At 34.2% G+C, this 24,719-nt stretch overlaps 1 protein-coding gene across 2 annotated transcripts in view; it reads left to right on the forward strand.

The window, feature by feature from the left end:
- The first annotated feature begins 119 nt into the window (after nt 1-119).
- Nucleotides 120-24,719, forward strand: part of cyc (basic helix-loop-helix ARNT-like protein cyc) — an 81,938-nt gene continuing 57,338 nt past the window's right edge. Inside the window, exons 1-2 of one of the 2 annotated variants that reach the window (XM_076135428.1) lie at nt 120-371; nt 13,198-13,260. In XM_076135428.1, the coding sequence (XP_075991543.1) occupies nt 13,238-13,260 (23 nt within the window). In that variant the 5' untranslated portion in view covers nt 120-371; nt 13,198-13,237. The remainder of the gene's footprint in view (nt 372-13,197; nt 13,261-24,719) is intronic. The other variant, XM_076135427.1, reaches the window with a different exon arrangement.

Consider the following 24,719-nt stretch of genomic DNA (forward strand, 5'->3'; position numbering starts at 1 on the left):
GTATAATGGCAACTATTAATTAACAATAATCTAAACAATAAAATAGTTATGTCCGATTATCAAAACTAACCTAATAAATAGAACGAAACGTTAATATTTTGACGTTTACAAACTACAAAGTTTAGAACAAAAAGTGTTTTCCCCATCACTACTGTCAGTTTACATTACATAAAAATCTAGTTTGTGTTTTTGTATATATAATTATAAAAAGTTTTCTCGAACTTCTCACAAGTTTGTTAAACTGTTTGGCATACTTTTTGTAACCGGGAGTGTTAAAAATCTTACGATATTGCAACTTCTTGAAGTTTCCATGCTGTTTAATAAGGAATGGCAGATTTTCTCGACGAGCCTAATTCTTCGCAGCGTGACCAGTGAGTACCTATTATTGTTTTGCTAATTACCTTGACATTTAAGAAAAACATTATTTCATAGAAATTAAAACTTGTTTCAAAGTGTTTTGACTGACACTTGTTGGATGTCAGTTGCCAACTAAAAATATTCCAACTAGAATCTTTCTCACATTATCTGATTAAATGAATAAAAACTTTATGATGACTTCCATTTTGAGAATAAATTATAATCATGCAAAAGGCTGCTCTACAAGTTACTTCTAATAAGTTTGAAAGTTGTTTAAACATCAATTAAAAGTTAACCCTCAAAACTCATGTAACCAAAACATTCAAGGTTAAAGTATTTGTTTGGAGCTGTAGACACATATTTTCTATGTAATAAAGTATTGTTTAGAAGTATACTAATAGTTTCAGACCAATAACATAAATTTATTTGCAAGTTACTTAAAATATTTCACAGTTCAAAACTTCAATCAACAATTAAATTGAGTATAAGTTTGCAAAAAGTTTAAATATTTGTTTTGTACATTGTTGATTGTATGAGCTAGTCCATAAATTGTCTCAATGTGAAACAAATCATGTCAGTCACCAAAAGAATTAACTTGTAATTGAGTTTATTAAGTAGTATAGCTCATTCAATTTAATCATTCTAGGCTACGTTCGGATGATAATATTATAAATTATAATTTGTGATGATGGTGTTCAGAACCACATAATGTTAATCAATGTTCTGTTAAAATACACACATACATACCTAATTAGCAAACCTTCTTCCTGTAGGGGTAGGCAGAGACTAAAGATAATTGTTTATAACATATATATATATTATGTATTTTATTTAAATTGAATATCTTGTAAATACAAAATCATAATAATACTATTTTCTTTTGGAGGTGGACAGATGCTTAAAAATGCTAGATTATAAAATTATACTGATACAGCTGTACAAAATCCTATGTGCACTATATTCTGAAATTATTAAATATTACTTGTCTACCATTTTAATATCAGTAAAATAATGACAAATAAAATATGTATTTATTTAATGACAATATTGCTACTGTACAATAGAAGCAGAATAACTAGTACTTTGCCTGTTATCTTTGACTGCTATTTGCATCTTAAATTTCCTGTTGATTACTGGATGCATTGATATCTGTACTATTTTTATACAATATCCTTATTAGTTAGTTTGACTTAAACTGTGACCAGTGCTAAGTGTTATTGGTCAACATTTATAAAACATGTTCATAATCTGTGTAATCAGATTTTAAGATATAACTGCATTGAGCGCCCCTCGTGGGTAAAGGCCAGCATTTTCTTAGCATTAATTTTGAACCTAATTCTGGTCTATTGTACTTCTTGATAATCTCAACCTCTGCTGGGCAAAGACCTACCCATCTTCCAAAGATCTCATTAGTGTGATGGGCCCACAAATGTCACTACATCGTGGCATTATCTGCGTTGAAGTCATGTCTCGACATTGCTGTGTCATATGGTGTCCACTTCCAGTCCTTGCTTTACTTCAAATTATTTCCGAATACCAGTTTATTTGAAACTAAATTAAAAACAAATTACTTCCACACGTCATTAGGTCCTCTACCTTGCAGAGGCACTTCAAGTAGGGTAGGCACATCAACACACTGTTTGGCATTTTTGGTATAATTTTTATCTCAATTAAACACTAAAAAGTTCTGTCAATTGTACTGTTTAACGCAAATCGTGACTTTTATGAGAATAAGGATGTGGTCTTTCAATCCAAGACCGCAGACAGCGTAGGGTAGTCTCTCCCGCGTAAACTACATGTGAAAAATATATGAAAACTTCTTAAAATATGCTGTTGATATCCTGTGACTCTTAGCCTGGTATTAATTTGTACATCTTGTGTGAGTTTATAGTGTCGTAAGCCCTTGTACCTTGTAAATATTTATGTTCGTACCAGAGTTGCTATGCAAGATATTTTTGCTGTCAGGTCGCCCAATTTTCCCAGATTTTTATGTCCTTGTTCTGCCTATCGAAAAATTTTAAGAAAGTTATCACATCCATAGATTCTTAACTTTCTACATTCTTGATCATTTGTATTTTGTCATATTCTTGTTAGTTACTTGATTTTTATTCGTTCATACTTAGTTCTGGATACATTGCTCACAAAACTTCTCTGTGCATATGTACATAATTGTCATGACACCCATTTCTTTTGTGTAGATAGTTTTTCTTGAAAACGCTAATCGAACCAAGAAAGCAACTGAAGAATTCAGGCTCCCCGTAAACATCGCCAAACCGCACTCAAACCACAATCCCATTACCAGTCTATTTATTCTGGCCACGATTTGTAGTGAAAACTGGTTTCTCAGGGTGAAATTCATCAGTTCATCATCCTTCATTCGTATAAGAAATCTTCCCAAGTCGACGATGTCACGGACATAAGAAAGAAGACGATTAAACGTGTGGTTCATTAGGCGTTTGTTAATTAGGGTTGCAAGATGGCTGGGTTTTCCGGGCTTTTCTCGAAATTTGGCACGTTGTCCAGTGTCCCGTAATTTTAGTGTGCTGTCCCGGAATTAAAAAAATACATGTTTTTAATAAGCTACGATTCTACGATGTTTTTTTTATGGTCATTCCTGCTTAGTGTAGTTTCGGACCGGAGACCAAAATTCTGATTCTGTTCGTGGCCCCCGAAATGTCCCGGAAATGATCAGCCTGGCTGTGGCAACGCTATCGTCAACTGAACATTATTTTATATGAAACCAATATAATGAATGAATGACCGCATAAATACACATATGTCACGTATGCTAAACGCTCCTGTCTAACACTTACTACTAGCGTGATGTTATAATATAAATAATTTAATCTTGAAGGTTACATTGATACATGTGTATCCGCGATGTTGGTATGGTGATATAATTTTGTTTTTACCAAAATCTTCAAGGTCTACGGTATCTTAACGACGCGTCTGTTTTTCAGTCCAAGTAATTCATTAATAAATACGTTGGCTATTGTTAAATTTGTTAAATAACTCAGTATTTTCTTTGCATAATATTATAAAATAGTCTGTGATAAATAAATGTACAATTTAGCTAGCCAGTGCTTAGTAGTTTCTTGAGTAATCTACGAGGTAAAGCTCGCATCTTATCCTTAAAAAATAAGTTTATAACAACGTTTTTTACTATAATTATCATAATTTTAATTGATGTTATTCGTTTTATGCTTTTAATATCGTAACCGGAATAACTTTACCTGATGTTTGTTTACTGCGAAATGGATGAGCATCAAACAGAATTTATTCTTTGTACATTTTAAAATATTTGATACTAATATTATGAGAAACAACTTTAGCTAAGACCGAAACAATTTATCCGTTACGAATGTTCGTTGTTTTGGAGGAATTGACTTCACGATTTATACAATATATCACGTCAATTACATTCTGGAGATGGCCAAAAATACGAATATTTATTTGGATATCTTTAAAATGTCTTCTAAATATCCCCATGGGTTTTACCGCGTGCGTCTGTAACTAAGTCAGATAAATACGGAACTGTTTTATGAATGCAATATACCTACATAGATTAGTTAAAAAACCAAAAGCAGATAAAAGTCTCCAGACACAATAACAACTTGTTTGTATTACCTATTTATTACAAATATTCGGGCGTTATCTTCACTTATCTACCTATTTATATGGTATCACTAGGCGGTTTTTTATCTCAGAATGCAACCAATACGGTCCACGTCATACAGTCTGGGATTCGTAACTAACCAGCGCTGAAGGTCTTTTAAGGATCCAAGTTTCTTTATTTCGAGAAAAAATCAGTTTATTACTATTTTTTTTCGTTTAAAATTTGCAATCGACCGCTAAATGCAACTAGTTGTCATTAAAGGTTTGACTGCCTAACTAGTTACACTGTAACATACAAATTCTAGATATATTGTTCACCTGCAGTTGACTGTGTTTCGATGCACATGTTGCAAATTGTATCACGGGTGGTATGAAGGTGTTCTACCTTTTTGAGAGACGAGCTAGACCCGAGTGTACCACGCTGACCAGGTGTGAACTTGAGACGTTGCATTCCCGCAAGTTCTGTTTCAAAGAACTCCCAGGTATGCAAGGTATCCTTCGCCGATAAAGCAAATAGTATTTATTGCTACTTACAAAACATTAAAATTGTATGTTTTTTACAGATAACTCCTAGAGTCGGTTCAAATCACACACCAGTAAATATAGGTATAGGCTAATTTTTATATTGAAACTTGTTTTTTATATAAGTGTTCCTGGTCCGAACCTTTGCAATCACAATGTTTTCTTGAACGCTATCAATGTAGTCCATTGTTATTCAAAAGTCCCGCGATCTGCATACCTACTAACTACAGTTTGACACCAACCGTCTACCGAAACAAACCGCGAGTAATATACTTAAGCTACAGTAAATAATTATATGTACCTATTCGTGTGCACTGTGCAGTGATTGTCGAATGGTTTTACCAAACTAGGTGTTCTCGAGGGTTAAAGGGTTTCAGAAGTAGTCATATGTGACTTGGAAAACTTTGTGTAATCGTGAGAAAATCATGCCACCAAAAACATTCTGTAAAAACCTCAAGTCTCGCAGCTCAGTCTTTCTGGCGTAAAAAGTGGTGAGATCTATATAATACCAAGTCGATTAATCTATTTCGTCTCTACTTAAAGGACCTTCTGTCTTAAGTTATTACATAAGTTATTATCATGCCAATATTAAAAATATTTTACGTTTAAAACAAATAGACCGCCCTGGCCATCGCATGATTTGTATGTATTACACTACACAGCACGACGAGAAGTTAATGCTCCTGAAATTTTTATGGCGAATTTGTGTTTTCATGCGATGACCAAGTCGATCTATTTGTTTTAAACGTAAAATATTTTTAATATTGGCATGATAATAACTTATGTAATAACTTAAGACAGAAGGTCCTTTAAGTAGAGACGAAATAGATTAATCGACTTGGTATTATATAGATCTCACCACTTTTTACGCCAGAAAGACTGAGCTGCGAGACTTGAGGTTTTTACAGAATGTTTTTGGTGGCATCTCACTTCTTTTTGTAGAACAAACATAAGTCCAATTTGTATGGAAAGACGTTTTTTCTTATAATTCAACATATTTTCCTATGGGAATGTTTTTCATTTTCATGGGCTAAACACCCTTACCCACCCTATATCCCCTCCCGTTATGCCTCGTATAGTATGTACCTATCTACACATATTATTTATTATTTTCTACAGTAGTAATTATTCTTAACTGCAAATGTAATCTTGTAATCTTATACATTTATATGGGATTACAAAGTTAATGTTGCAGTTAGTGTATTTAGAAAACTGGACTGAAATTAGAAAATATTGGATTTTTCCCATGATTAAGACACTAAACCCTATTTGTATTCTAAATTTGAAGCTTCTAAGTCTGCTAGAAGTACCTTAGACTTTTGATGATCGGTGAGTCAGTGAGTCAGTGAATCAGTGAGTGACAAAATTCAAAATTTTAACAAGTTGTCATTCTTAAACTACTGGTTCAAATTGACTGAAATTTTAAATATACCGTGTTTATACAATGAATAATTAGTTGCTGAAAATTCAGGCTTCTTGTTTTATCCACAACGACATTATAGGGGGTCGAAAATAGCCCGAATTGCTTCGAGAAAAGGATGGTACGGCCGTGCCGCTTTTTTTTGCTCGACTTGCGGGGGCACTTCCGTGCCCCCAGATCTGTTAATTGATTGTGAAGGAAAATATCGCAACAGCTTTGCATATTTGAGACAGTTCTCCAATAATTGTGATCTAATCTTCCGAATTCCAAAGTCTCTCGCAAATGTCCGGTGGAAGTGGTCCTCGCAAAGACTTAAGGTCTAATTTATCTCGTTCTGAAACGGGACCTGTGCTTCTAAGTCTGGAAAATGGGTTAGTAAAATAACTTGTAGTCGCCACTGCCTCTAAATATTGGACGGTCTTTGTATTTTTTTCATTGTTTACCTTAAATGCACCTATCCACATGAACCACTTAAAATAATCCTCACTTCTTCCTTCATATCTAAAAGAGCACTATAAAATATTACACGTTTTTCAACCTAGGCACGCCAATCAATTTGTTATTTCACAAAAGTCGCTATCGAGATCGAAACTAACCGGATTAGGCTTAGTGTCAGAGGTATCACGGAGCGATTGCATACTAACTTCAGACTTACGATGTTCATAGTTGGTTTTTATTAATTGTTTTAATAAATTAATTAACTGTAATGTAACCCACTGATGTGGGTTACATTAAATGAGTAGTCTGCGTATTTGAAGGCACCAATTCTTTTAAATGTTGGTAATTAATATGCATGACATCCAGAATTGGCACGAGGCACGCCGTAGAATATTCTTTTATTTAAGGCCACCCATCTTGAACTTGACCTCGGCCACTTTGGGTACAAGTTCCTCGCGGTAACCCTTTCACTACGGGCCTCTACACACAAACAATATTTTTTTACGAAATTCTATGACTAATTCCGTCTGTCAGAGCATTTGCATACGTAACACCTACGTCACATACACAACATGTATGAATGTAAATAGATATGGTGTTATCACTAGCCGAAACTAACTGATTTGAATACATGACGTGTCAGACAGTCGCACGGGCCCGGGGAGTGCCATATGTCTTGACGTCATCGCTGTTTGGTCCAAAGGTGGATCTGTCGAAAAACATAGCCGTTGCTATCGAGAGATGGCGGCACATTTCGTGACGTCACTTTGATCGTATCACTTCGCTCTTCAGCCGTTAGATTACGTTTTTTAGTAGCTATCTAAAATAGCTTCGCTCTCGGTATGTAATGAGTTTACTTTTCTTATATTGAACGATTACTCCGGCTCCGATAGAGGCGATTAATTAATGTCTGCCATATAGTAATATTTCGGTCTACTATCGTATATTGGTGGCGCTAATTACTTTGATGATCCAAGGTGATTTTCTTATTTTATTCGATAGAGTTTCTGGGGTTCGATTACTAAATTGGGAAAAAAATCATTTGGCTTTTTCTGTTTTAGTATTTGGTAATGTTTATTATAAAACGGTTCTAATATATGTTCAAGATATTAAAAATATTATATGTAAATAGATCAATTGTACAAAACAATCCAGTCACGGAAGTTGTTAGGAGAGAGTACATGTCGGTTTCGACCTAAGCATAATTCCGAAAGCTTATCTATTGCTGTTTTAAATATTATATTCCAGTGATAAATGTGAATTAGTTTTATAAACCGAACCTTAAATTTTGATAATTTTTCGCCCATTGTACAGTATTTATTCTGTAACAAAAAGACAACGGCATAATTATGGCCTAGATTTAAATAAGTGGTTGCAAAAACATAAATACGCTTGAATTCTAATCGCATAGTGGTAAATTGCAGATAGCCGTCTGCCTAGATACGGATAAATACAGTTTAATACGGCATACAGTCCTCGGTTGGTAAATAATAAACCTATCTAAAGATAAACAATTTGTAAGAATCTTAGGACTCTGCGTCACTATCTATAGAGAATGTTGGACTATAAAATGTGTTTCTGTCTATATGAGTATAAGTAACGCCTAAAACTGGCAAACGTCACTATTGCAACTATAGGCGTCCTAGCCTAATGGTTAAAATAGTCATCACGATGCCTTTGCGCTCGAGCATGTTCTTGATTTCCGCAAATATGTTTATAATAATTCATAATATTTAATTCTAAACAATAAAAAAATACTAAATCAATTAAATCACTCATTTAACCCAAATTAAAGTTCTTGTTTGTGACGTCACATATTCCTACTTCTACGGTAAAGCGTTTTCGAAGTCCGATGTAGAGTAGCTGATTTGACAAATAGCCAAATAAATATTGCTAGGTTCGGGTTTCGGAGAGGTCATGATCATATCAGGTCGATTCCGGTTTTAGTGATCTAAGCCGGAGCTTTATTACTGAAATAGTTTTTGAGCGAGATCATAGTTCCTCATTGTGTTACAATGTACTTAAATTAATTATGCGAGTTTTCTGGTCGTCGTGAATTCCGTCGACTGCGTTTTCCGTTTGACTTATTTTAAACACAAGATTGATAAGTAATCTCAGAAGTGAAGAGAACGTTACTATTTGCAAGTATTTTTTTCTTTCTAACCTTGTTTGTAGTTTTTAAATGATTTTAATTCACAATACAAGTTGGTAGCGTGTCTTCTCGTGTGTTTCGTTAAAAATATACAATGATATGTAATGTATTTTAATGTAGTCTACACAACTGAGATAAATGACCTTTATTTCTTTATAAAATACCTATCTATGAAAGAAATAGGTTTGTTTTCATCGATGACGTACTGTTCAAATGTTCGAGAGAGGTCACATACGAGAGCCCCCTTTAGAATATTAAAAAAGTTTGTAGTTGCACTCTTCAAACTATGGAGAAGGTCGTTCGCCTTTCTTGATAAGAAGATTTCGAAGTGACTTACATGTTGATGTTTGTAGTATCTTTCATATTGTTCCCGGTTTTCCCGATGACATAAGCAATGACTTATTAATGAATTTCGAAATCGCAAATTAAGTCCATACATATTTTATTTTATTTAAATTTACAAATTATATACCACCACTGAATGAAAACATACAGATTCGGACTCGACTTGAAACACGTATCATGATAGTCAGAAACTAGTTTTATGGACATTCTTTATATACCGACTAAATTGTTCTCTTGAAGCAAAATTGCAGGTCAATCACAACCAGGTCATTCCTATTAATAGCATAAAGTTAAGTACAAATTTAATATTGACAGGTTGTTTTGTAGTCATCTATTTACGGGCATCGATCGGTTCATCATTTATGAATGGTTGATCGATGCACAATAATGTTGTCTGTTCAGTTGCATCGGTCGTAGCGGAGGTGGTAGACGGAAGGCTCTACGACCAATCAATACTTGGGAGACCGGTGCCTGCAGTTTTGTATTCCCGCGAGATTTTAACGAGTATAATCGCTCGTTAACGAACGTCATGTCGCGCATGTTACCATCAAACGGATTAGCCATTAGCAGAGTTAGGCATTTACTCCTAATGAAATTCAGGTAGGTGCCCTTCATAATATTGTTTAGTGATGATCTGAAAGAGGATTATGCGCGCTCTTGCATTGAAACTAATCAGTCCCCTGTTTTCCAATTGATATTGAAGTACAATGTTGTCCGCGTTCAGATTTATGGTCAAAATTCAGGTTTATGCTTTATTTCGAGTTTTGGTTAAGAGATATTAAAAATCTCAAGAAAAAATTAAATATACAATTACAAATTTTTCGAATTCTATTACATATTTAATAATTATGAACAGGCGCAGGCTGGCTCTACCAAGGCGAGTGTAACCTGCGCCGAAACTTTAGACACTCCAAGGTAAAATTCGTGTTAGAGTTAATTCCCGTATTCTATTAGATATTAAATGTAAAGATCCTGTAAGAGAGTGAAGTATCTTGATATAAATCAATATAGTAAGATTTAATTTACGAAAAATAAATATTCGATTATTTCATTCCGACACCTATAGAATAATAGGGCGCGCATCTAATGAATTTTCAGATAGACGAGGTTAAATTATCATTGAGATATAATGTAAGTACACCGAATATTCGCTGTGGTTACATAAAAATCAGACTGACACTCAAGTTTTAATTTAATATAGTTATATTATTTAACAATAGAAATGGTCTATATCATTTACATATTAGGTATTATTACCTCATCATGTCGTTTCTTGGAATTTATAAAAAAAACCCAATTAATTTAAATGTTGAATATTCGTTTTACTGTAACTAGTGAATTCAAAAAATAAATTAATCATTTAAGGAAATAAAGCAACTCATAAAAACTTGGTTTTACATAAACATCGAAGTATTTTTAAATGTTAATTACGTTTCTATAAAGGCCTTTCATACTCACAGTTACTTAGATTCCATAGTACGCCATAGGTTATACTTAGACATCTTTGTTCTATTACGAATGAGCGTAGCGCATAAGCACGGTCAAAAATATAGAAATCGCATATTTTTGGCGTTATAGTAACAAACTGTAGAAATAGAAGATACAATACAGGCGCTGAATAACCCCCGGTTTCTGAGTACATTTAGCGGTAGTTTATCTATTCAATAGCATTTTTTATATGAGTTTAAACGCTATTGAATGGATAAACTACCGCTTAATGTAACTCAGAAACCGGGGGTAAAACCTCCCCTAACTTAAACCTAACAGCCGCTGAATAGAAAAATCTTGTAAAAAAAAAAGGCTTTGGTCTTCAAAATTACGCCAAAGTAGTAGGGCGTGCTTTAAATTCTATTTCATTCAACTTCATTTGCGAAACCTGTATAAACCTAAATTAATTACTTCATACGCTTGATTTCCTGTAATTCTAACGAATAGGTTAAATTAACACACGACCTATATTTCTATTAGCATCACACGTTCGCACCCAGTTTCCGTTCTCTAAGCACTAAGCAGAACTCCTCGAAGTTGACAGTATGGTTTCTCTGTCGTTATTCCGTACCTCTTAGATCAGCAAGAAATTTGATGCAATAAATTTCTATGTTAGTCACCAGTAGTTAGTAGCTTTAAAGTCTGACAACCTGCCTAATCCTTGGGTATCGTATTATAATCCAGCTGGGTTGTGGAGGTCCGATAGGCAGTCGCTCGATCTAATATCTATACTAATATAATAAAGCTGAAGAGTTTGTTTGATTGTTTGTTTGTTTGTTTGTTTGAACGCGTTAATCTCAGGAACTACTGGTCCGATTTGAAAAATTCTTGCAGTGTTAGATAGCCCATTTATCGAGGAAGGCTATACGCTATATAACATCACGCTACAGTCATTAGGAGCGGAGTAGCAATGAAAAATGTTACAAAAACGGGGAAATTTTTGACCCATTCTCTTAGGTTACGCAAGCGAAGTTGCGCGGGTCAGCTAGTACTGGTATAAAGCTGCATCCGGTGAGACTGGATGCCGACTCCAACATAGTGGGTAGGAAGGCTAGGTTGATTGATTGAAGTTTTTATGTTGTTTTGTGGTACCTTCATTTAAGGAGATCCACAAGTTTTAAGATTCGGCCAGAGGGTTGTTTTGAACCGAAGCTGCAGAATTCATTTCGGTAAAGTGGTTAATAAATCTTAATGCCAGGAATAAATTAAAAACAAGACTTGTAGATTATCTAAGTTTTTGTATTGTATGTACCTATTTACGAAGCCTCGCAGGTTCCATGCTATAGTCAAGTTGCATATTTGATGTAACCTATAGATGTTGCGTTCTAATTGGCTAACGATACAACAAGCATTCAATGCGATGCAATTGCTTCATATTTCATTACAGTGCTCAAAGAAAATGTTTATATTTAAACTGATCATACGATAAAACTGTATTGATATTCTTTTCGTTCATATAATTAGTCGTACGCTTGCCGTTTGAGATGACGCCGCAGTCTTGATGACCGTGTCTTAAAACTGTCATGATATTTCCAGCATCAAAATTTTCATTAGATATTTGTTACAGTAAATCTATTGATAAGCAGCGATAGCCGAACGTCCACGCAACTGGTCGACCGTTTGAATCCGAGGCAACTCACCTATGACTTGTCAAAGTTATATGTGTATTTTAAATAATTATCCTTGTTCTATCGGTGAAGGAAAACATCGTGATTAAACATGGCATACCTAAAAGTTCTTAATACATTTCTTAATTCGAAGTATTCACCCCGCACTCAGCGTGTACACTCAAGGCCTTACCCTTTTATAATTTGGAAGGAGAACTTTGCCCAGCAGTGGGACAGACATGGGTTTAAAAAAATATTGTGAACGGAAATGTGCTGAAAATGTTCTCCGATTGGGCAAAGTCATAACAGCTTTCTGGTAAAACTGCTTTAAAAATTTAATAAATCTGGTATATCATTCACTCGTGTACACAGCCTGAAACTTTCGTAACCATAGATGTAATGTGACGTGATAGACTACGAAAAGTTTGTCTGCACCCTTATTCTTAAGACTTAAGAAACGTTATGGATTTAACAAACTTACAAAAGTTGATTAAGTTTAAAAAAAAAATATATTCTTTATTTTAGGTATTTAAGTCTCTTAATTAAGTGTTATTAACGCACTAATTCTTAATTCCCTTTGGTTTGAAGATCTACAATGCATTGTTACAAAGGTTTTATTAGGTTTACATGCTATATTTAAGGGTACTAAAGCGGCTTTTCGACCATAAACTAACTTAGGATTATGTAACGTTATTACCAACCCAATTACTCTTAAGCCTAACCAAAGGGATTATCGAAATGCGCGAGCAACATCTAGTAGAATAGTAGCCAAATACATTAATAATTTTGAAAACCACTTATGTATTTGGTTACTATTAAAGCTAATATTAAATTAGTATACTGTAATAGTCTAGTATACATAAGTAAAATTGCGCCAGAATCCAAAGAATTTAGTGCAGAAAATAATTGTGTTGTGTTCTTAGTCAACAACTTATGTGTTTCACCAGTGAAAGAAAGAAAGGAAAGTGTGTTAAGTATAAAATTTTTAGAGTTCTTTCTACAAATCTTAAGGGTTTATTCACACATTCTCACTTATAACACAGGTGTCCGTTGCACACACGCAGCAGACATGACATGTCTACGTTGAAAGACCAGTGTGAAGTAACTCTAAAATGAAAAAAGTCGTTCACTTTTCGTGATTTACGGACTTTGCCGTAGCGAATTGTATACATAAAGTAACAAATCGTGTGCCAGAATGCGTTGCGACGATTGTGTTGTAAGGTTATAGGTGTGAGCACTTGATCTGTTTGCAGGTAAGGCCGCCGGGAGCGGCGACCGCGGCTGGCGTCGATCATGACGCGCTTCCGACATGTCAGGTACTCGCCAACTAGCCACGACCCATGAACACCCCCATCATGTTGTTTAGCTCATTAGCTTCTGTACAGTTTCAAAAATAAAACATTGTCATTGGTTCTTCAATTAATTTTTTAACGATAATGTAGATGGGATATGGTAACGTTTAAAATAGTAATTTTGGCGATTCGTACTTATCCTCTAAATATTTTTCTTATTATAACCTGTCGTAGCCTATAATGTATTCATGACCACTATTATGTTGTTCAAAATTTTTATTTATTGTTTCATATTACACGTGTCAAATTAGACTTTTAAATAACACACAATCAAATCAGTTTTGTTTTGTCATTTGCTTTGTGTTTTGTCTCTCGGCTTCCTTTTTGTTTTCTTACTTACTGTATTACATTTAGTTTATATCCATTATCCACGCCAACAAAGATTATTCCATCAGTAACAAGTGGCAATTTGACCGGTTTGTGAAAAGCATACCGATTTAATCGTTCGAATCGAAATGAAAATTGGTTGTTTCCCTTTAAAATCCCTTTTCAACTCTGTCGACGGTGAGTGCGTATGTTTCTATAGTTCAAGTAGATACGTACGTTGTTGCCGGTCATGTAAGCGATGCACCGACTGTTTCCAGACGACAATAGTATTGAGTTAATCGACGACAGTTTACACTGCTATTGCTTTCCGTGGTTGTTTACCATCAAAATGCTTACCTACATGAAGTTTTGATATGTTCCACTGTGTTTTACACTCCATTACTCGTTGCTCTGTCCTATCTCTTGTCAATAATACGTAAAATAACATGTATTTATTTTAAGCCGAGATCTCGTTATTTTGACCGCCGCGCTATATCAACTTGTATTTCGTAGCACCGCAAACCTTTGTGTTCCCATTGTTGTCATATTTTAAATATGTGTAACGATCATGTCATTAAATACCATTGTTGATAATTAAAAGCGTTAAAGCATCAAAATTAATGATGTATGTATGTGGTTTATAATGATTGGAAAGGCAGATGAATTGGTTGCCAATATTTAAACTGAAAGGGTTTTAGTGAAATAGCAATGATTTACAAAATATTTTGAGTTAATGGCGCGAGCAGACATTGCAATTGCTCTCTGTTATTTTCATTATTGATTATTTGATGATAAATCATGGACCATACGCAATGAAAAAATACGTAATCCTAAAGTCTGCAAAGTCCCTAACCCGCACATAGCCAGCGTGGTGGACTCAATGCCTAACCCCTCCCTCGTTTGGGACCCTTGCCCAGCAGTGGGACAGTAATGGGTTAAAAAAATTAAGTCTATTAAATATCCTCTGCACTCGCTCAGACTCAGACAGCTCGAGGAAACTAATAAAAAAAACCAACTACTAATTGAAGTAAAAAAATATCAATAAAGCTTTTGTGGCAAGAAAAAGTTGAAATTTTGTCGACCAGTGTAATTAAGACCTTAAAGTTTCCTTTATACTTAATCCTCATTCTTTGAAAAATACTGTTTAAGTTACTTTAAATATGAGGCCTATCAAATACTAATATCGGTATACATTGTATACATTCTAGAACTAGAAAATCAAAATGATGTCTATACAAAACTAGTCTTTGTAACCTAACAGCAGCTAAGTCAAAGGACTATGCAAAAAATCGTCCCATATTATCAACAGATGCCAAACATATCTCATTAAATACATCTCGACATTATGATTATTTTTTACTATGGCGACATCACTGTAGGATATGGGGTTATCGTGCAATAAAAAAAATATGTTATACTTATACAGTTTATTAAGTATTAAGAACTGAATTAAAAATGTACTATTTAACTAAAAAAAACTCGAGAGAGAACAGCCGTAAGACGTACTTTACCCTCCCTCCTTGCCACCATGCCACATCTTGAGGACTTTCCAGAACTGACTGATGATGATATCATTTTATTCGCCTTGGGGACCTACCATATAAAACTTGCAAAATCCTTCTGTGCGGAACATATTCGGAATGGAATTTATAATATTGAAATATTTCGAGAAAACCAGCTAACTGATTTGCCAAGGTATAATATTCGAGAAGATAATGTCTGGTTAATTAGAGGATGAATACAATCTCGACACGTTAGATCGCGCGTTTATTATTGTTACATATTAATAAACCGAAGTGTAACTGGCAGACGTGCTATTGAACAGTGGTATTGCACATTGCCGTACGCGCCCCTGTTAGGCATGTGACATGCCTAACAGGGGTGCGTACGGTTGGAAGTTGTGCCCATATAATATCAATTATATGGTTGGGAAAAGGTCGACATATCGACTTTAATCTACCAGCGGGAATGTTATCGACTATTATAATAGATGAATAATATAACGTTATTTTTGTCTGGATAATAGTTCTGTTGTTATTAAGTATCTACTTGCACAATTGTTTTTGTGTTATTAATAATTAAAATGTCTAGTTGAACAATTGCTTTTTGTAATTATCGTCTAAAATGTATTTTTTTATTTTAAAATAAAAATACTCTATTTTTGTCAAAAGTCTTTTTAAAAAAAAAACTCCGTCGAATTCCGAACTAAAAATTGGTACTGACTTTTCATGGGACGTAATAATGATATTGAAACTTGTCCCATGTCTGTTGATGGGATGGGACACTGCCCATACGTTGTTTTGCATGGTCCTTTATGAGTAAACAAAAATGCTAAGTATTGTTTTGCCAAAATATGAGAATGTCTGTCTGTATGTGTATAACAATATCAACAATGGTAGGATAGAGAATAATGCTTGTTCACGGGTGGGCGCCGTGCGACGGACGGCTGATACGTGTATAATTTGTACGAAACATATCATGTCATACGCAACGCCCGGCCTTACTATGAGGCACTGTTTTAAGATGTCAGTACCTGTAGCAGTTTAAGGTACCCTTTTGAAAAAATCTTATTTAAATTTTGATGGAATGTGACCCAACCGTGGTTATTGTTTAGTATAGGCGCAATTTAAGTGCTCATTACTTAATTTTAAACTCATTCTAATATAATGTCTTCCTGCTTTGAATAAAATCTTTAGTCACAAAACAGGCTAAGTCTACTGTGGCTTTAGTCACTAAACTTATATTTATGCAAGTGTAGCCTGTTAACATGAGTCTCAACGATCCCATAGTAACGTAACTAGCCATTTTTCCTCGTAACACCTCATGGATTACATTGATGCTGTCTGAAGCAGTAACACTTGACATTCCCAGTTTTGAACAAATGTCGCAACCGACTGTACTGTACTGAAACTTCACAAGTAGCTAAAGAAAAATGGTTTCACTTAAATGTACTTCTTCTTCAAGAGATCCTGATATTAAAAGATGAATGACGAAAATGCCAGCCAATATTATTTTTAATGTTTATTGAATAGAAAATATTATTTTGAATATATTGACGTCACACAGCCGGTATTTATTGGACTTTCATGTTATCACGGATTAGGTTGCAAAAAGTTGAGAGCCATTCTTAAGTAGTGAGACGATGATAATTTGACGGGAAAATGACAGCCTCACTACATTTTGTTTACAAATCAACATTACAATCATCTGTATATTTATTTTAATATTTGTAATTGACAGTTAGATGCTGGCAAGATAATTAATTGTTAAAATGGACGATGTTATTGTACGTACAAACGACTCTAAATCCGTTTCGTATTTTATTATTCAACCACAATTTACACTAAATAGTCGCGTAATTGTGGTCGAACTGCTCAACGATCAATATAAACAAATCGTTGAGTAGATTCTGCATTCTGTTTATCAAAATCACTAAAACACAAGTACTAGATAAGCGTTATCATCTGATCATGATGATATGTACGCTACTTCCTGTCACTGAGTAATGCACGCTTCAATTATAATACAAACATTTATTTTTATTGTCTTGCAGAAATGCCTTTTGGATTCTGATAACTTTTTCCTTAAAAGATAGTTGCAAAGCGGTTACCTATTGCTAGACTACAATATCTGTGATTGAATCAATATGATGTATGCACGAATACTTATAGCATGTCGGAATTCCGCTAATATAGTTTACCGTCTTGATTAGTAAAGAACGTATTTTTGATACGACAATCAATAACGGTTCATCATTCACTTTTCTCTTCTGCCAAACAGTTTCGTTCGAGATATATTCAAACGCGAGAAAAATTCTCCGTGAGTTTTTGTAGTAGCGAACTTTTAAAACTATGTCCAAGTACTTTGGCGAGGGTGGTAGACTGTCACCGACAGACGCAACAGGTATTTGTTTTAGCTCATATCAACAAGCTTCTCGAATATACGGATTTGTAAACAATATAGGCCGGATTCGTGAATTATTTTGAATTGAATTTGCCTTGTATTTACAAACTAAAGTTGTGGGTGTATTACATTACTTCCTCTAAGTTAGCGATCCTGTAATAGTCAATATTTGAGTAATAGTGAGAAAATCGTGTAAGTGTAGGTATTATTAGCTAGCTAACACGCGCTGTTCCGCTCGTGTGGAAAAGATTTAATCGTGTCGTAATTTTCCCCTTTCCTCTCCATTTTCTTGACCTTTGAGTAAATATATACAAGGAAATTTCCGGATTGCTCGCGCCGTTTTCCGGTTTTGCGCTTAGCAACGTATTTGGCGATTAATTTCTGTTTATATGAATAATGACATTATTACAAAACCTAAATGTTGTGACAAAATGAGATTATATAAGACCAACTAGCTGACCCGCGCAACTTCGCTTGCGTCCTATAAGGGAGAATGGGTGAAATTTTTCCCCGTTTTTGTAACATTAATTACTGGTACTCTGCTCCTTTTGGTCGTAGCGTGATGATATATAGCCTATGTCCTTTCTCGGGTATCAAAATATCTCCATACCAAATTTCATGCAAATTGGTTCGGTAGTTAAGGCGTGATTGAGTAGCAGACAGACAGACAGAGTTACTTTTGCATTTATAATATTAGTATGGAGTATGGAGGATTTATGTACTTCCAGTCAACACGGTTTTATAATAATTTTATATAAACAAAGCCATTCAACGTTTTGATTTTGTAATAACAAACCCTTGTTGATTAATAAGGGTTGTGAAATCCCATGGAAGGGTTGAAATACGGGGTTTTTTAGAAATGTTTTTTAATCAATTTATTTAGCGGGTTTTTTGTTGTTTTGCTTTTTTTTGAAAGTGATAAAACACAATGTTTGTACCTAGTAATATTATCAAAATTCAAATTCAAAATTATTTATTGCAACAAACATGGTTCAGAGTTCTTATTTATAATACAGTTTCACATATTTGGCCGTTATAGGGACGCTGCCCCCGCCGCCGCGGCCGGCCCGTACCGTGCCGCAATACTAATATCGTGATATCTCCTAAACTATATGTCTAAATAACACACTGTAAACTGCAAAAATAATCTAAATTAAATGCTCGTGATGATGAACTTACTTATTTTGATAAGGATATATGTATTATTGGTTATATTACCAGTTAAACATCACCCAACGAATTAAATGTTTTTTTAATACAGAAAAGTAGATTTTGTGACTTAAATAAAAAAGCTGGATATATGTCATCGCGGACTTTTTTGTAGAACTAATAAAGACCAATGTTTTTGCTATACATTGTTCTTACTTGTATCCAACGGTATAAGCGGCGCACGCACAAATGCAATCTTCAATTAGATTTTTTTTCTGACTTCTTGGACATAAATCGCTATAGCTCAGCTAATATAGTTTCAATGTATTTCAATTATATATAAAAACCTGTCGGAGAAAATACTCTTTCTATTAGTGAAAACCGCATCAAAATCCGTTGCGTAGTTTTAAAGTTTTATGCATACGAAGGGACTACAGACAAAATGGGCGACTTTGTTTTATACTATGTAGTGATAAGTCGATTCTCCGGCAATTATAATCGCAGAGTTCATATTATCGATTGATTGGTAAATAGGTAAGCCGTTTGTAAGCCGCGGGCGGTAACGGGGGGCGGATGTTAGTCTAGGGTCCGTTGTAAGTTTGTGGTTGCTGAACTTGTAGGCTGCTGCTGATACAGTGGTTGCGCCAACAAATATACCTCTACAAATGTATAATTGTATATATTCCTATTACAAAAATATATGTTTGCAAATGTTCCAAAAGCAATGTTAATTCGGGTTTAAATATATATTTTCCACATAGATCCAGACTTTAATGGAATAGAAAATAAGCATAATAAAAGAAATCGTTCAAGAGAGTTTCAAATGGGTTTATTGTGGTAACGTATTTATTTTGACAAGTAGAGCATTCATAGTTATTTTCCACAAAATTAATGGAAAAAATGCAAATTTTGAATAAAATCTCATTTCCCTCTGAGGTCAGCCAATTCTTGCTTCTTGGTGTTAATATCGTCCTACTAAATAATATTACGTTGTGATATAGATAGCACACTATGGGTTATTATAATTCGACTATTGTTATATAATAACAATTTTATGTGCGAGAAAATGGGAAAATATGCAGATCCAAAAGGCGAATATTATAAACGCGAGTGAGACTGGTGCGGCTAGTTTGTTATATTTTGCGTATTTTGCAGGCCTTAATAATGTATGAGCATTTTCGATTCCATTTTTCTGAAAATGGAATGTATGAAAAAGTCATAATCATCATGTTTTTTGTTTGATACTTCACGCCGGTTTACTCCGAATGGTTAAGAGGATTATCCATTCGTCGATAATTCGTCTCTTTTTCATTTTCCCGAGTCGCACTTAACGGATATCCTTTTTTTCAAAAATATTTTGTATTTAAATAAAAAAACTGCCCTATAATTATAGGTAAAAACCAGAAATAAAACCAAATAGAATTTAGTAACATCGTTTGAATGTTTTAAAGAACAACCTCGTCTTGTACTCGTGCTTAAGAAATAAACAACTCAATATCAGCCTTTCCAATAAAAACAAAAGGTTCAGTGTCATGAACACTGGTGACGTCATCTGCCGGCGGTGTCGAGTGTCCAGCTGTGTCCGCGTCGAGTGTCGGCTTGGATTGCACCCACACCGGACACTCGCTTGAGAATTAACAGGTGTCGACATTGATTAGTAGTGTCACGTGACACTCAGTCGGAGAGCATTGCTCGTCATTACCTACGAAAGCTTAAATATCAGGTGAATTCTGTTGCTGTAATGTTGGAATTCATATTTTTGTTTATTTCGACTTTCAACGGCGGTGTATTTAAAAAAGAAGTTATTTATTTTTGGGTCCATAATTTGCGATGAAATGTTTTTAAAAGCTTCGTAAGGCTTTAATGTAAAACTACGAACGGCGAGAATGTCATTGCATTTATGAAACATCAGTAAATAAAATAACTCAGGTTATCATTGCCATCCCTTGCTGCTGTTGTTAGTACTGAATAGCTTTGTACAGTAAACTTGACGGCTGCTAGCATGCGTACCACCGTTTCATGTCCGTTTGAAACTTGACACTAAACTAGATCATGTCCGTACTATCCACTTTCCAAACCCACATATATGAATACATTCTCCTCCCAATTTGAATCTGAGGAGTTTAATATTATTATTGTTTTGTGTAAATAGCGGTCACATGTAGTAAAGCGTTGGTCTAGCACATGCCATGGCTTGTGACTGACCATTTGTTTTCATACACTCTTGAATTATTTATCACTGTCCCCATCCCACGTTGTTGACACGCGATCAACATTATATTCAACAAAATGTTTTGGATTACATCTCATCAATATTTCATGGGTTTAATGCCCAATATGCCTATTTAAGAATACTTTAACTGTTTATTAAATGACAAAATTCTCGCGCGTTCTCAATTTTTCCTTGATCGTTCGACTATTTCCGAGATAAACATTTTCAGACGGATTTTTTTATCTGTTTCCTATTATTATGAAATTGTTCTAGATTGAATTCGTGTTTGGACTACGTAAGTAGATTATCATACACGTACATATATTTGTTGCTAGTATAAATACATTTTCATTAATGAATCAAATAATGTAAAATACAATAACTTTCAGTAGCTAGTAATAGGCTTTTGTGGAATACTAGTTCAAAATAATGCCATATGAAGTTTATTGTAAAACGAATCCTTTCAACAGTGGATGTCACAAATGTTACATTATGAATATGTTCCTTTTGTTTATTTGTTCAGGAAATAATAGTGAACTAGATTATTATTAGTTTATTTTGTACTGCTTTAATGAGTAGAATATTTATATTTATGTCGTTTTCTTTAAAACGGAATGGAAAATAGTGACTTGTAAACTATTTGGTTTGGCCACAGAGTGCACTCGTAGTTTGATACTTCGCTTACTTTTCCCGAAATTTCAAAGTTAACGTTTACTTAAAAATCCTTGCTTCCCTTTTATGAATATGTTTATAAAGTCATATAGATTTGTGCAATTAGATAAATAAAAGTGAGCCTATTAATTTCTCGGAAAAATTCGTTGGTCTACGACGCTACGTTGCTACGAGTCTTGTTGGAAGAAGGTCGGTTTAGTAACATGCAAAATAGTTTTTTTTACGTAATGTAGTGCTAATATCAGAGACACTGAACAGAACGCATATTTTGTGCATAAAAGAAATATAATAATTATTTATTTATTATTTGGAAGACTAACAGCGAATAACAACTTATTTTGTACACATATGTATAAACGCAACAGTCGGCAAATTAATATGAATGTATAGGTTAGTTCTCAGTCTGCCTTCAGTCCTTTTTAGCACAGGATGATTATTTGATCCTCAATGAAACTTTACTAACTACTTTTTAGTATTTTATTAGGTCATGAAAATTAATCTCACATGAATAAGGTATACCAATGTATATCTGTTTTACTTAAGTGGAAAGTAATTACTATTTAATAATAATATAAGAACAAGTCGCAACACTCAGGGCCAGTTTCACAGTTTATATTTAAGTGTCAGATATCCTATTTGGTAAATAACGTAAAGTACAATGACAGCAAATATTTCATTCCTTTGCAGTGATTTTATAGCAACTGTTATAAGTTGTCCGACAGATATTTAGAAATGGTGAAATCAGACCTATAAAAATACTATGAAAAACCAGAGTCAATGATTTCAGACTAAAAAATACTTCTACATTTCAAATTGAATGGTTTCGGACATTTTGAATGTATTTCCCACGTCACAGTTGTCTATGATAATATTTGGGTGTGCCGGGTTACGAGACAAAGCACATGCAATAAGTATGTATGAAATTGAATGAAAAATACATTCATAGTGATAGTGGTCACTTTGTTAAACTATAAAAGAGAGAGAGCTCTATTGTGTTGGTAGGTTTTAAAAACATTTATTAACCCAAAGTATATTTTACTTATAAAAACCCATTACTGTCTCACGGCTGTCCAAGGATCTCTTCCCGAGCAAGGGTTTGATCCAGATGTTTTCCTTCACCGTATAATTTAAAAGTCATGTTTGAGTGCCTTAATCATGTATTGTATTGTATAAACTCAAAGTAGTAAATTATGCCATGTGAAGGCGACTATCTTTACGTATTTGTTTAGGAAAATGTACAATTGTACACTATTGTAATTGGGTTACTGAAAAATATACTATGTTTTTTTCCTCAAAGCATAAATATAAAAAAAACATCGTTTATACAGCTGTTGAGCTGCATGTCTTTCAGATAGTAAACTAATCAACATATGAGATTAGCTCAGGTATCAGATCGTGGTCTGGTGATTTAAATCAAACTCCTAACTAATTAAAGTTTTACAAATTAAGTAAATAATATTTAAAGACATATACTTTGAAAACGATTATAATAAATACAATATTTTTTTATGAACGAGAGATAGTTATTCTTTGAGCAGATAACTAAACGTACTCAGTGTCAAGAATAATAATCCAATAGTCGGTGTGTCATATAGGTTCTAAAGATCTCGAACTCAAGCTGAAACCCGTCTATTAATGCAAACGTTAATTTCTACATATTTTTAATATTAAAGTTATAATATAATTGGTAGTGGACGACACGTCTGACCAGGAAAAAGCAATTTTCACGGCGGAGAAGCCGCGGGCAAACGGTTTTATTTGTCAAGCGTTAAGCGATATTTCCGAAACGAATTCAATTTGTGTTGGACTTGTGATTTGATAGGAAATATGAGTATGCGGAGTTTATTTAATATTGCAGTACTTAGTTGGTTTCTTTGGGTAGCGATTGCGTATACCCAAAGAAACCTATCCAGGTTTCGAACATAAAAGTTATATTGTAATTGACGGTCTCCCGCAATTATAGAGAACTAGCTGACCCGCGCAACTTCGCTTGCGTCACATAAGAGGGAATGGGTCAGAATTTTCCATGTTTTTGTAACACTTTTTACTGTTAGGTACTCTGCTCCTATTGGTCGTAGCGTGATGATATAAAATATGCTTTTTTTTCACGAAAAATATTCTCAAATTTTTTTATATCTCTTAGTATAACGAAGTCGCGCTAAGGCATATCCGCCATTAAAACAGTTGCCACGGCAACGGAATTTTGTTAATTCAATGTCATTATAATATTGATATTTCGCGACTTCGTTGAATTTTTCTCGGGAAATGCGTCATTTTCCCGGGGTAAAAAGTAGCCTATGTCCTTTCTCGGGTATCAAAATATCTCCATGCCAAATTTCATGCAAATTGGTTCAGTAGTTTAGACGTGATTGAGTAGCAGACAGACAGACAGACAGACAGACAGACAGACAGACAGACAGACAGACAGACAGAGTTACTTTCGCATTTATAATATTAGTATGGATTATTGCGGCCGAATAGGATGCAATGACATTCCTTCGGACCCTATATAGCTTTTTATAACCGACTATTTGAAAGTCAATTCTACTATAAGTTGATCATAATTCCAGGCAGTAATTTAAACTGAAATGCTCTAATAAAATAAATGTTTTCTAAAACCCCGGCCATCGCGCTCGCCATTACCAATTTAAATATGATTGACAAATATATTCTTAATAAATATATAACAGTTTCTAACCATACTCATAATATTTAACATTCACAATTTGTGCTAAACGAAGCTCAATGGTATCATAAATCAATATATACCGTTGTTATTTCTCTTGAATTCAATGGGTATAAACAGATATTGAAAACATTGCATAACGGAAGAACAGGTGTGCGGTGCAGAACAAAAGCATGGTATTAAATCGTTCGAGTGAGGTTCACATATGAGGCGATGTACTGCGTGAAACCCTCTTGATGCTGTCTGTTCTAAGCGGACAGGGTCTCGTTTTCAAGTCCTAAATTTGGAACTTAACTGTCGATGTAATGCAAGAAAATAATTTTAATTTCTTAACTTGCCTAAAGAGTCTTCATTCTCTTAAATTTTATTGTAATTTTGCCTCACCAAATCACCTAGTAGCACAATAAATATTGAGTACGTTAAACCTTTTACATGTTCTTTAATATTCATAAACATAATAGATTTTCAATTCGCTTTCAGTTTAGATTGTTTCAT

The sequence above is a fragment of the Anticarsia gemmatalis genome, chromosome Z (assembly GCF_050436995.1).
Source record: "Anticarsia gemmatalis isolate Benzon Research Colony breed Stoneville strain chromosome Z, ilAntGemm2 primary, whole genome shotgun sequence".
NCBI classification, from domain to species: domain Eukaryota; kingdom Metazoa; phylum Arthropoda; class Insecta; order Lepidoptera; family Erebidae; genus Anticarsia; species Anticarsia gemmatalis.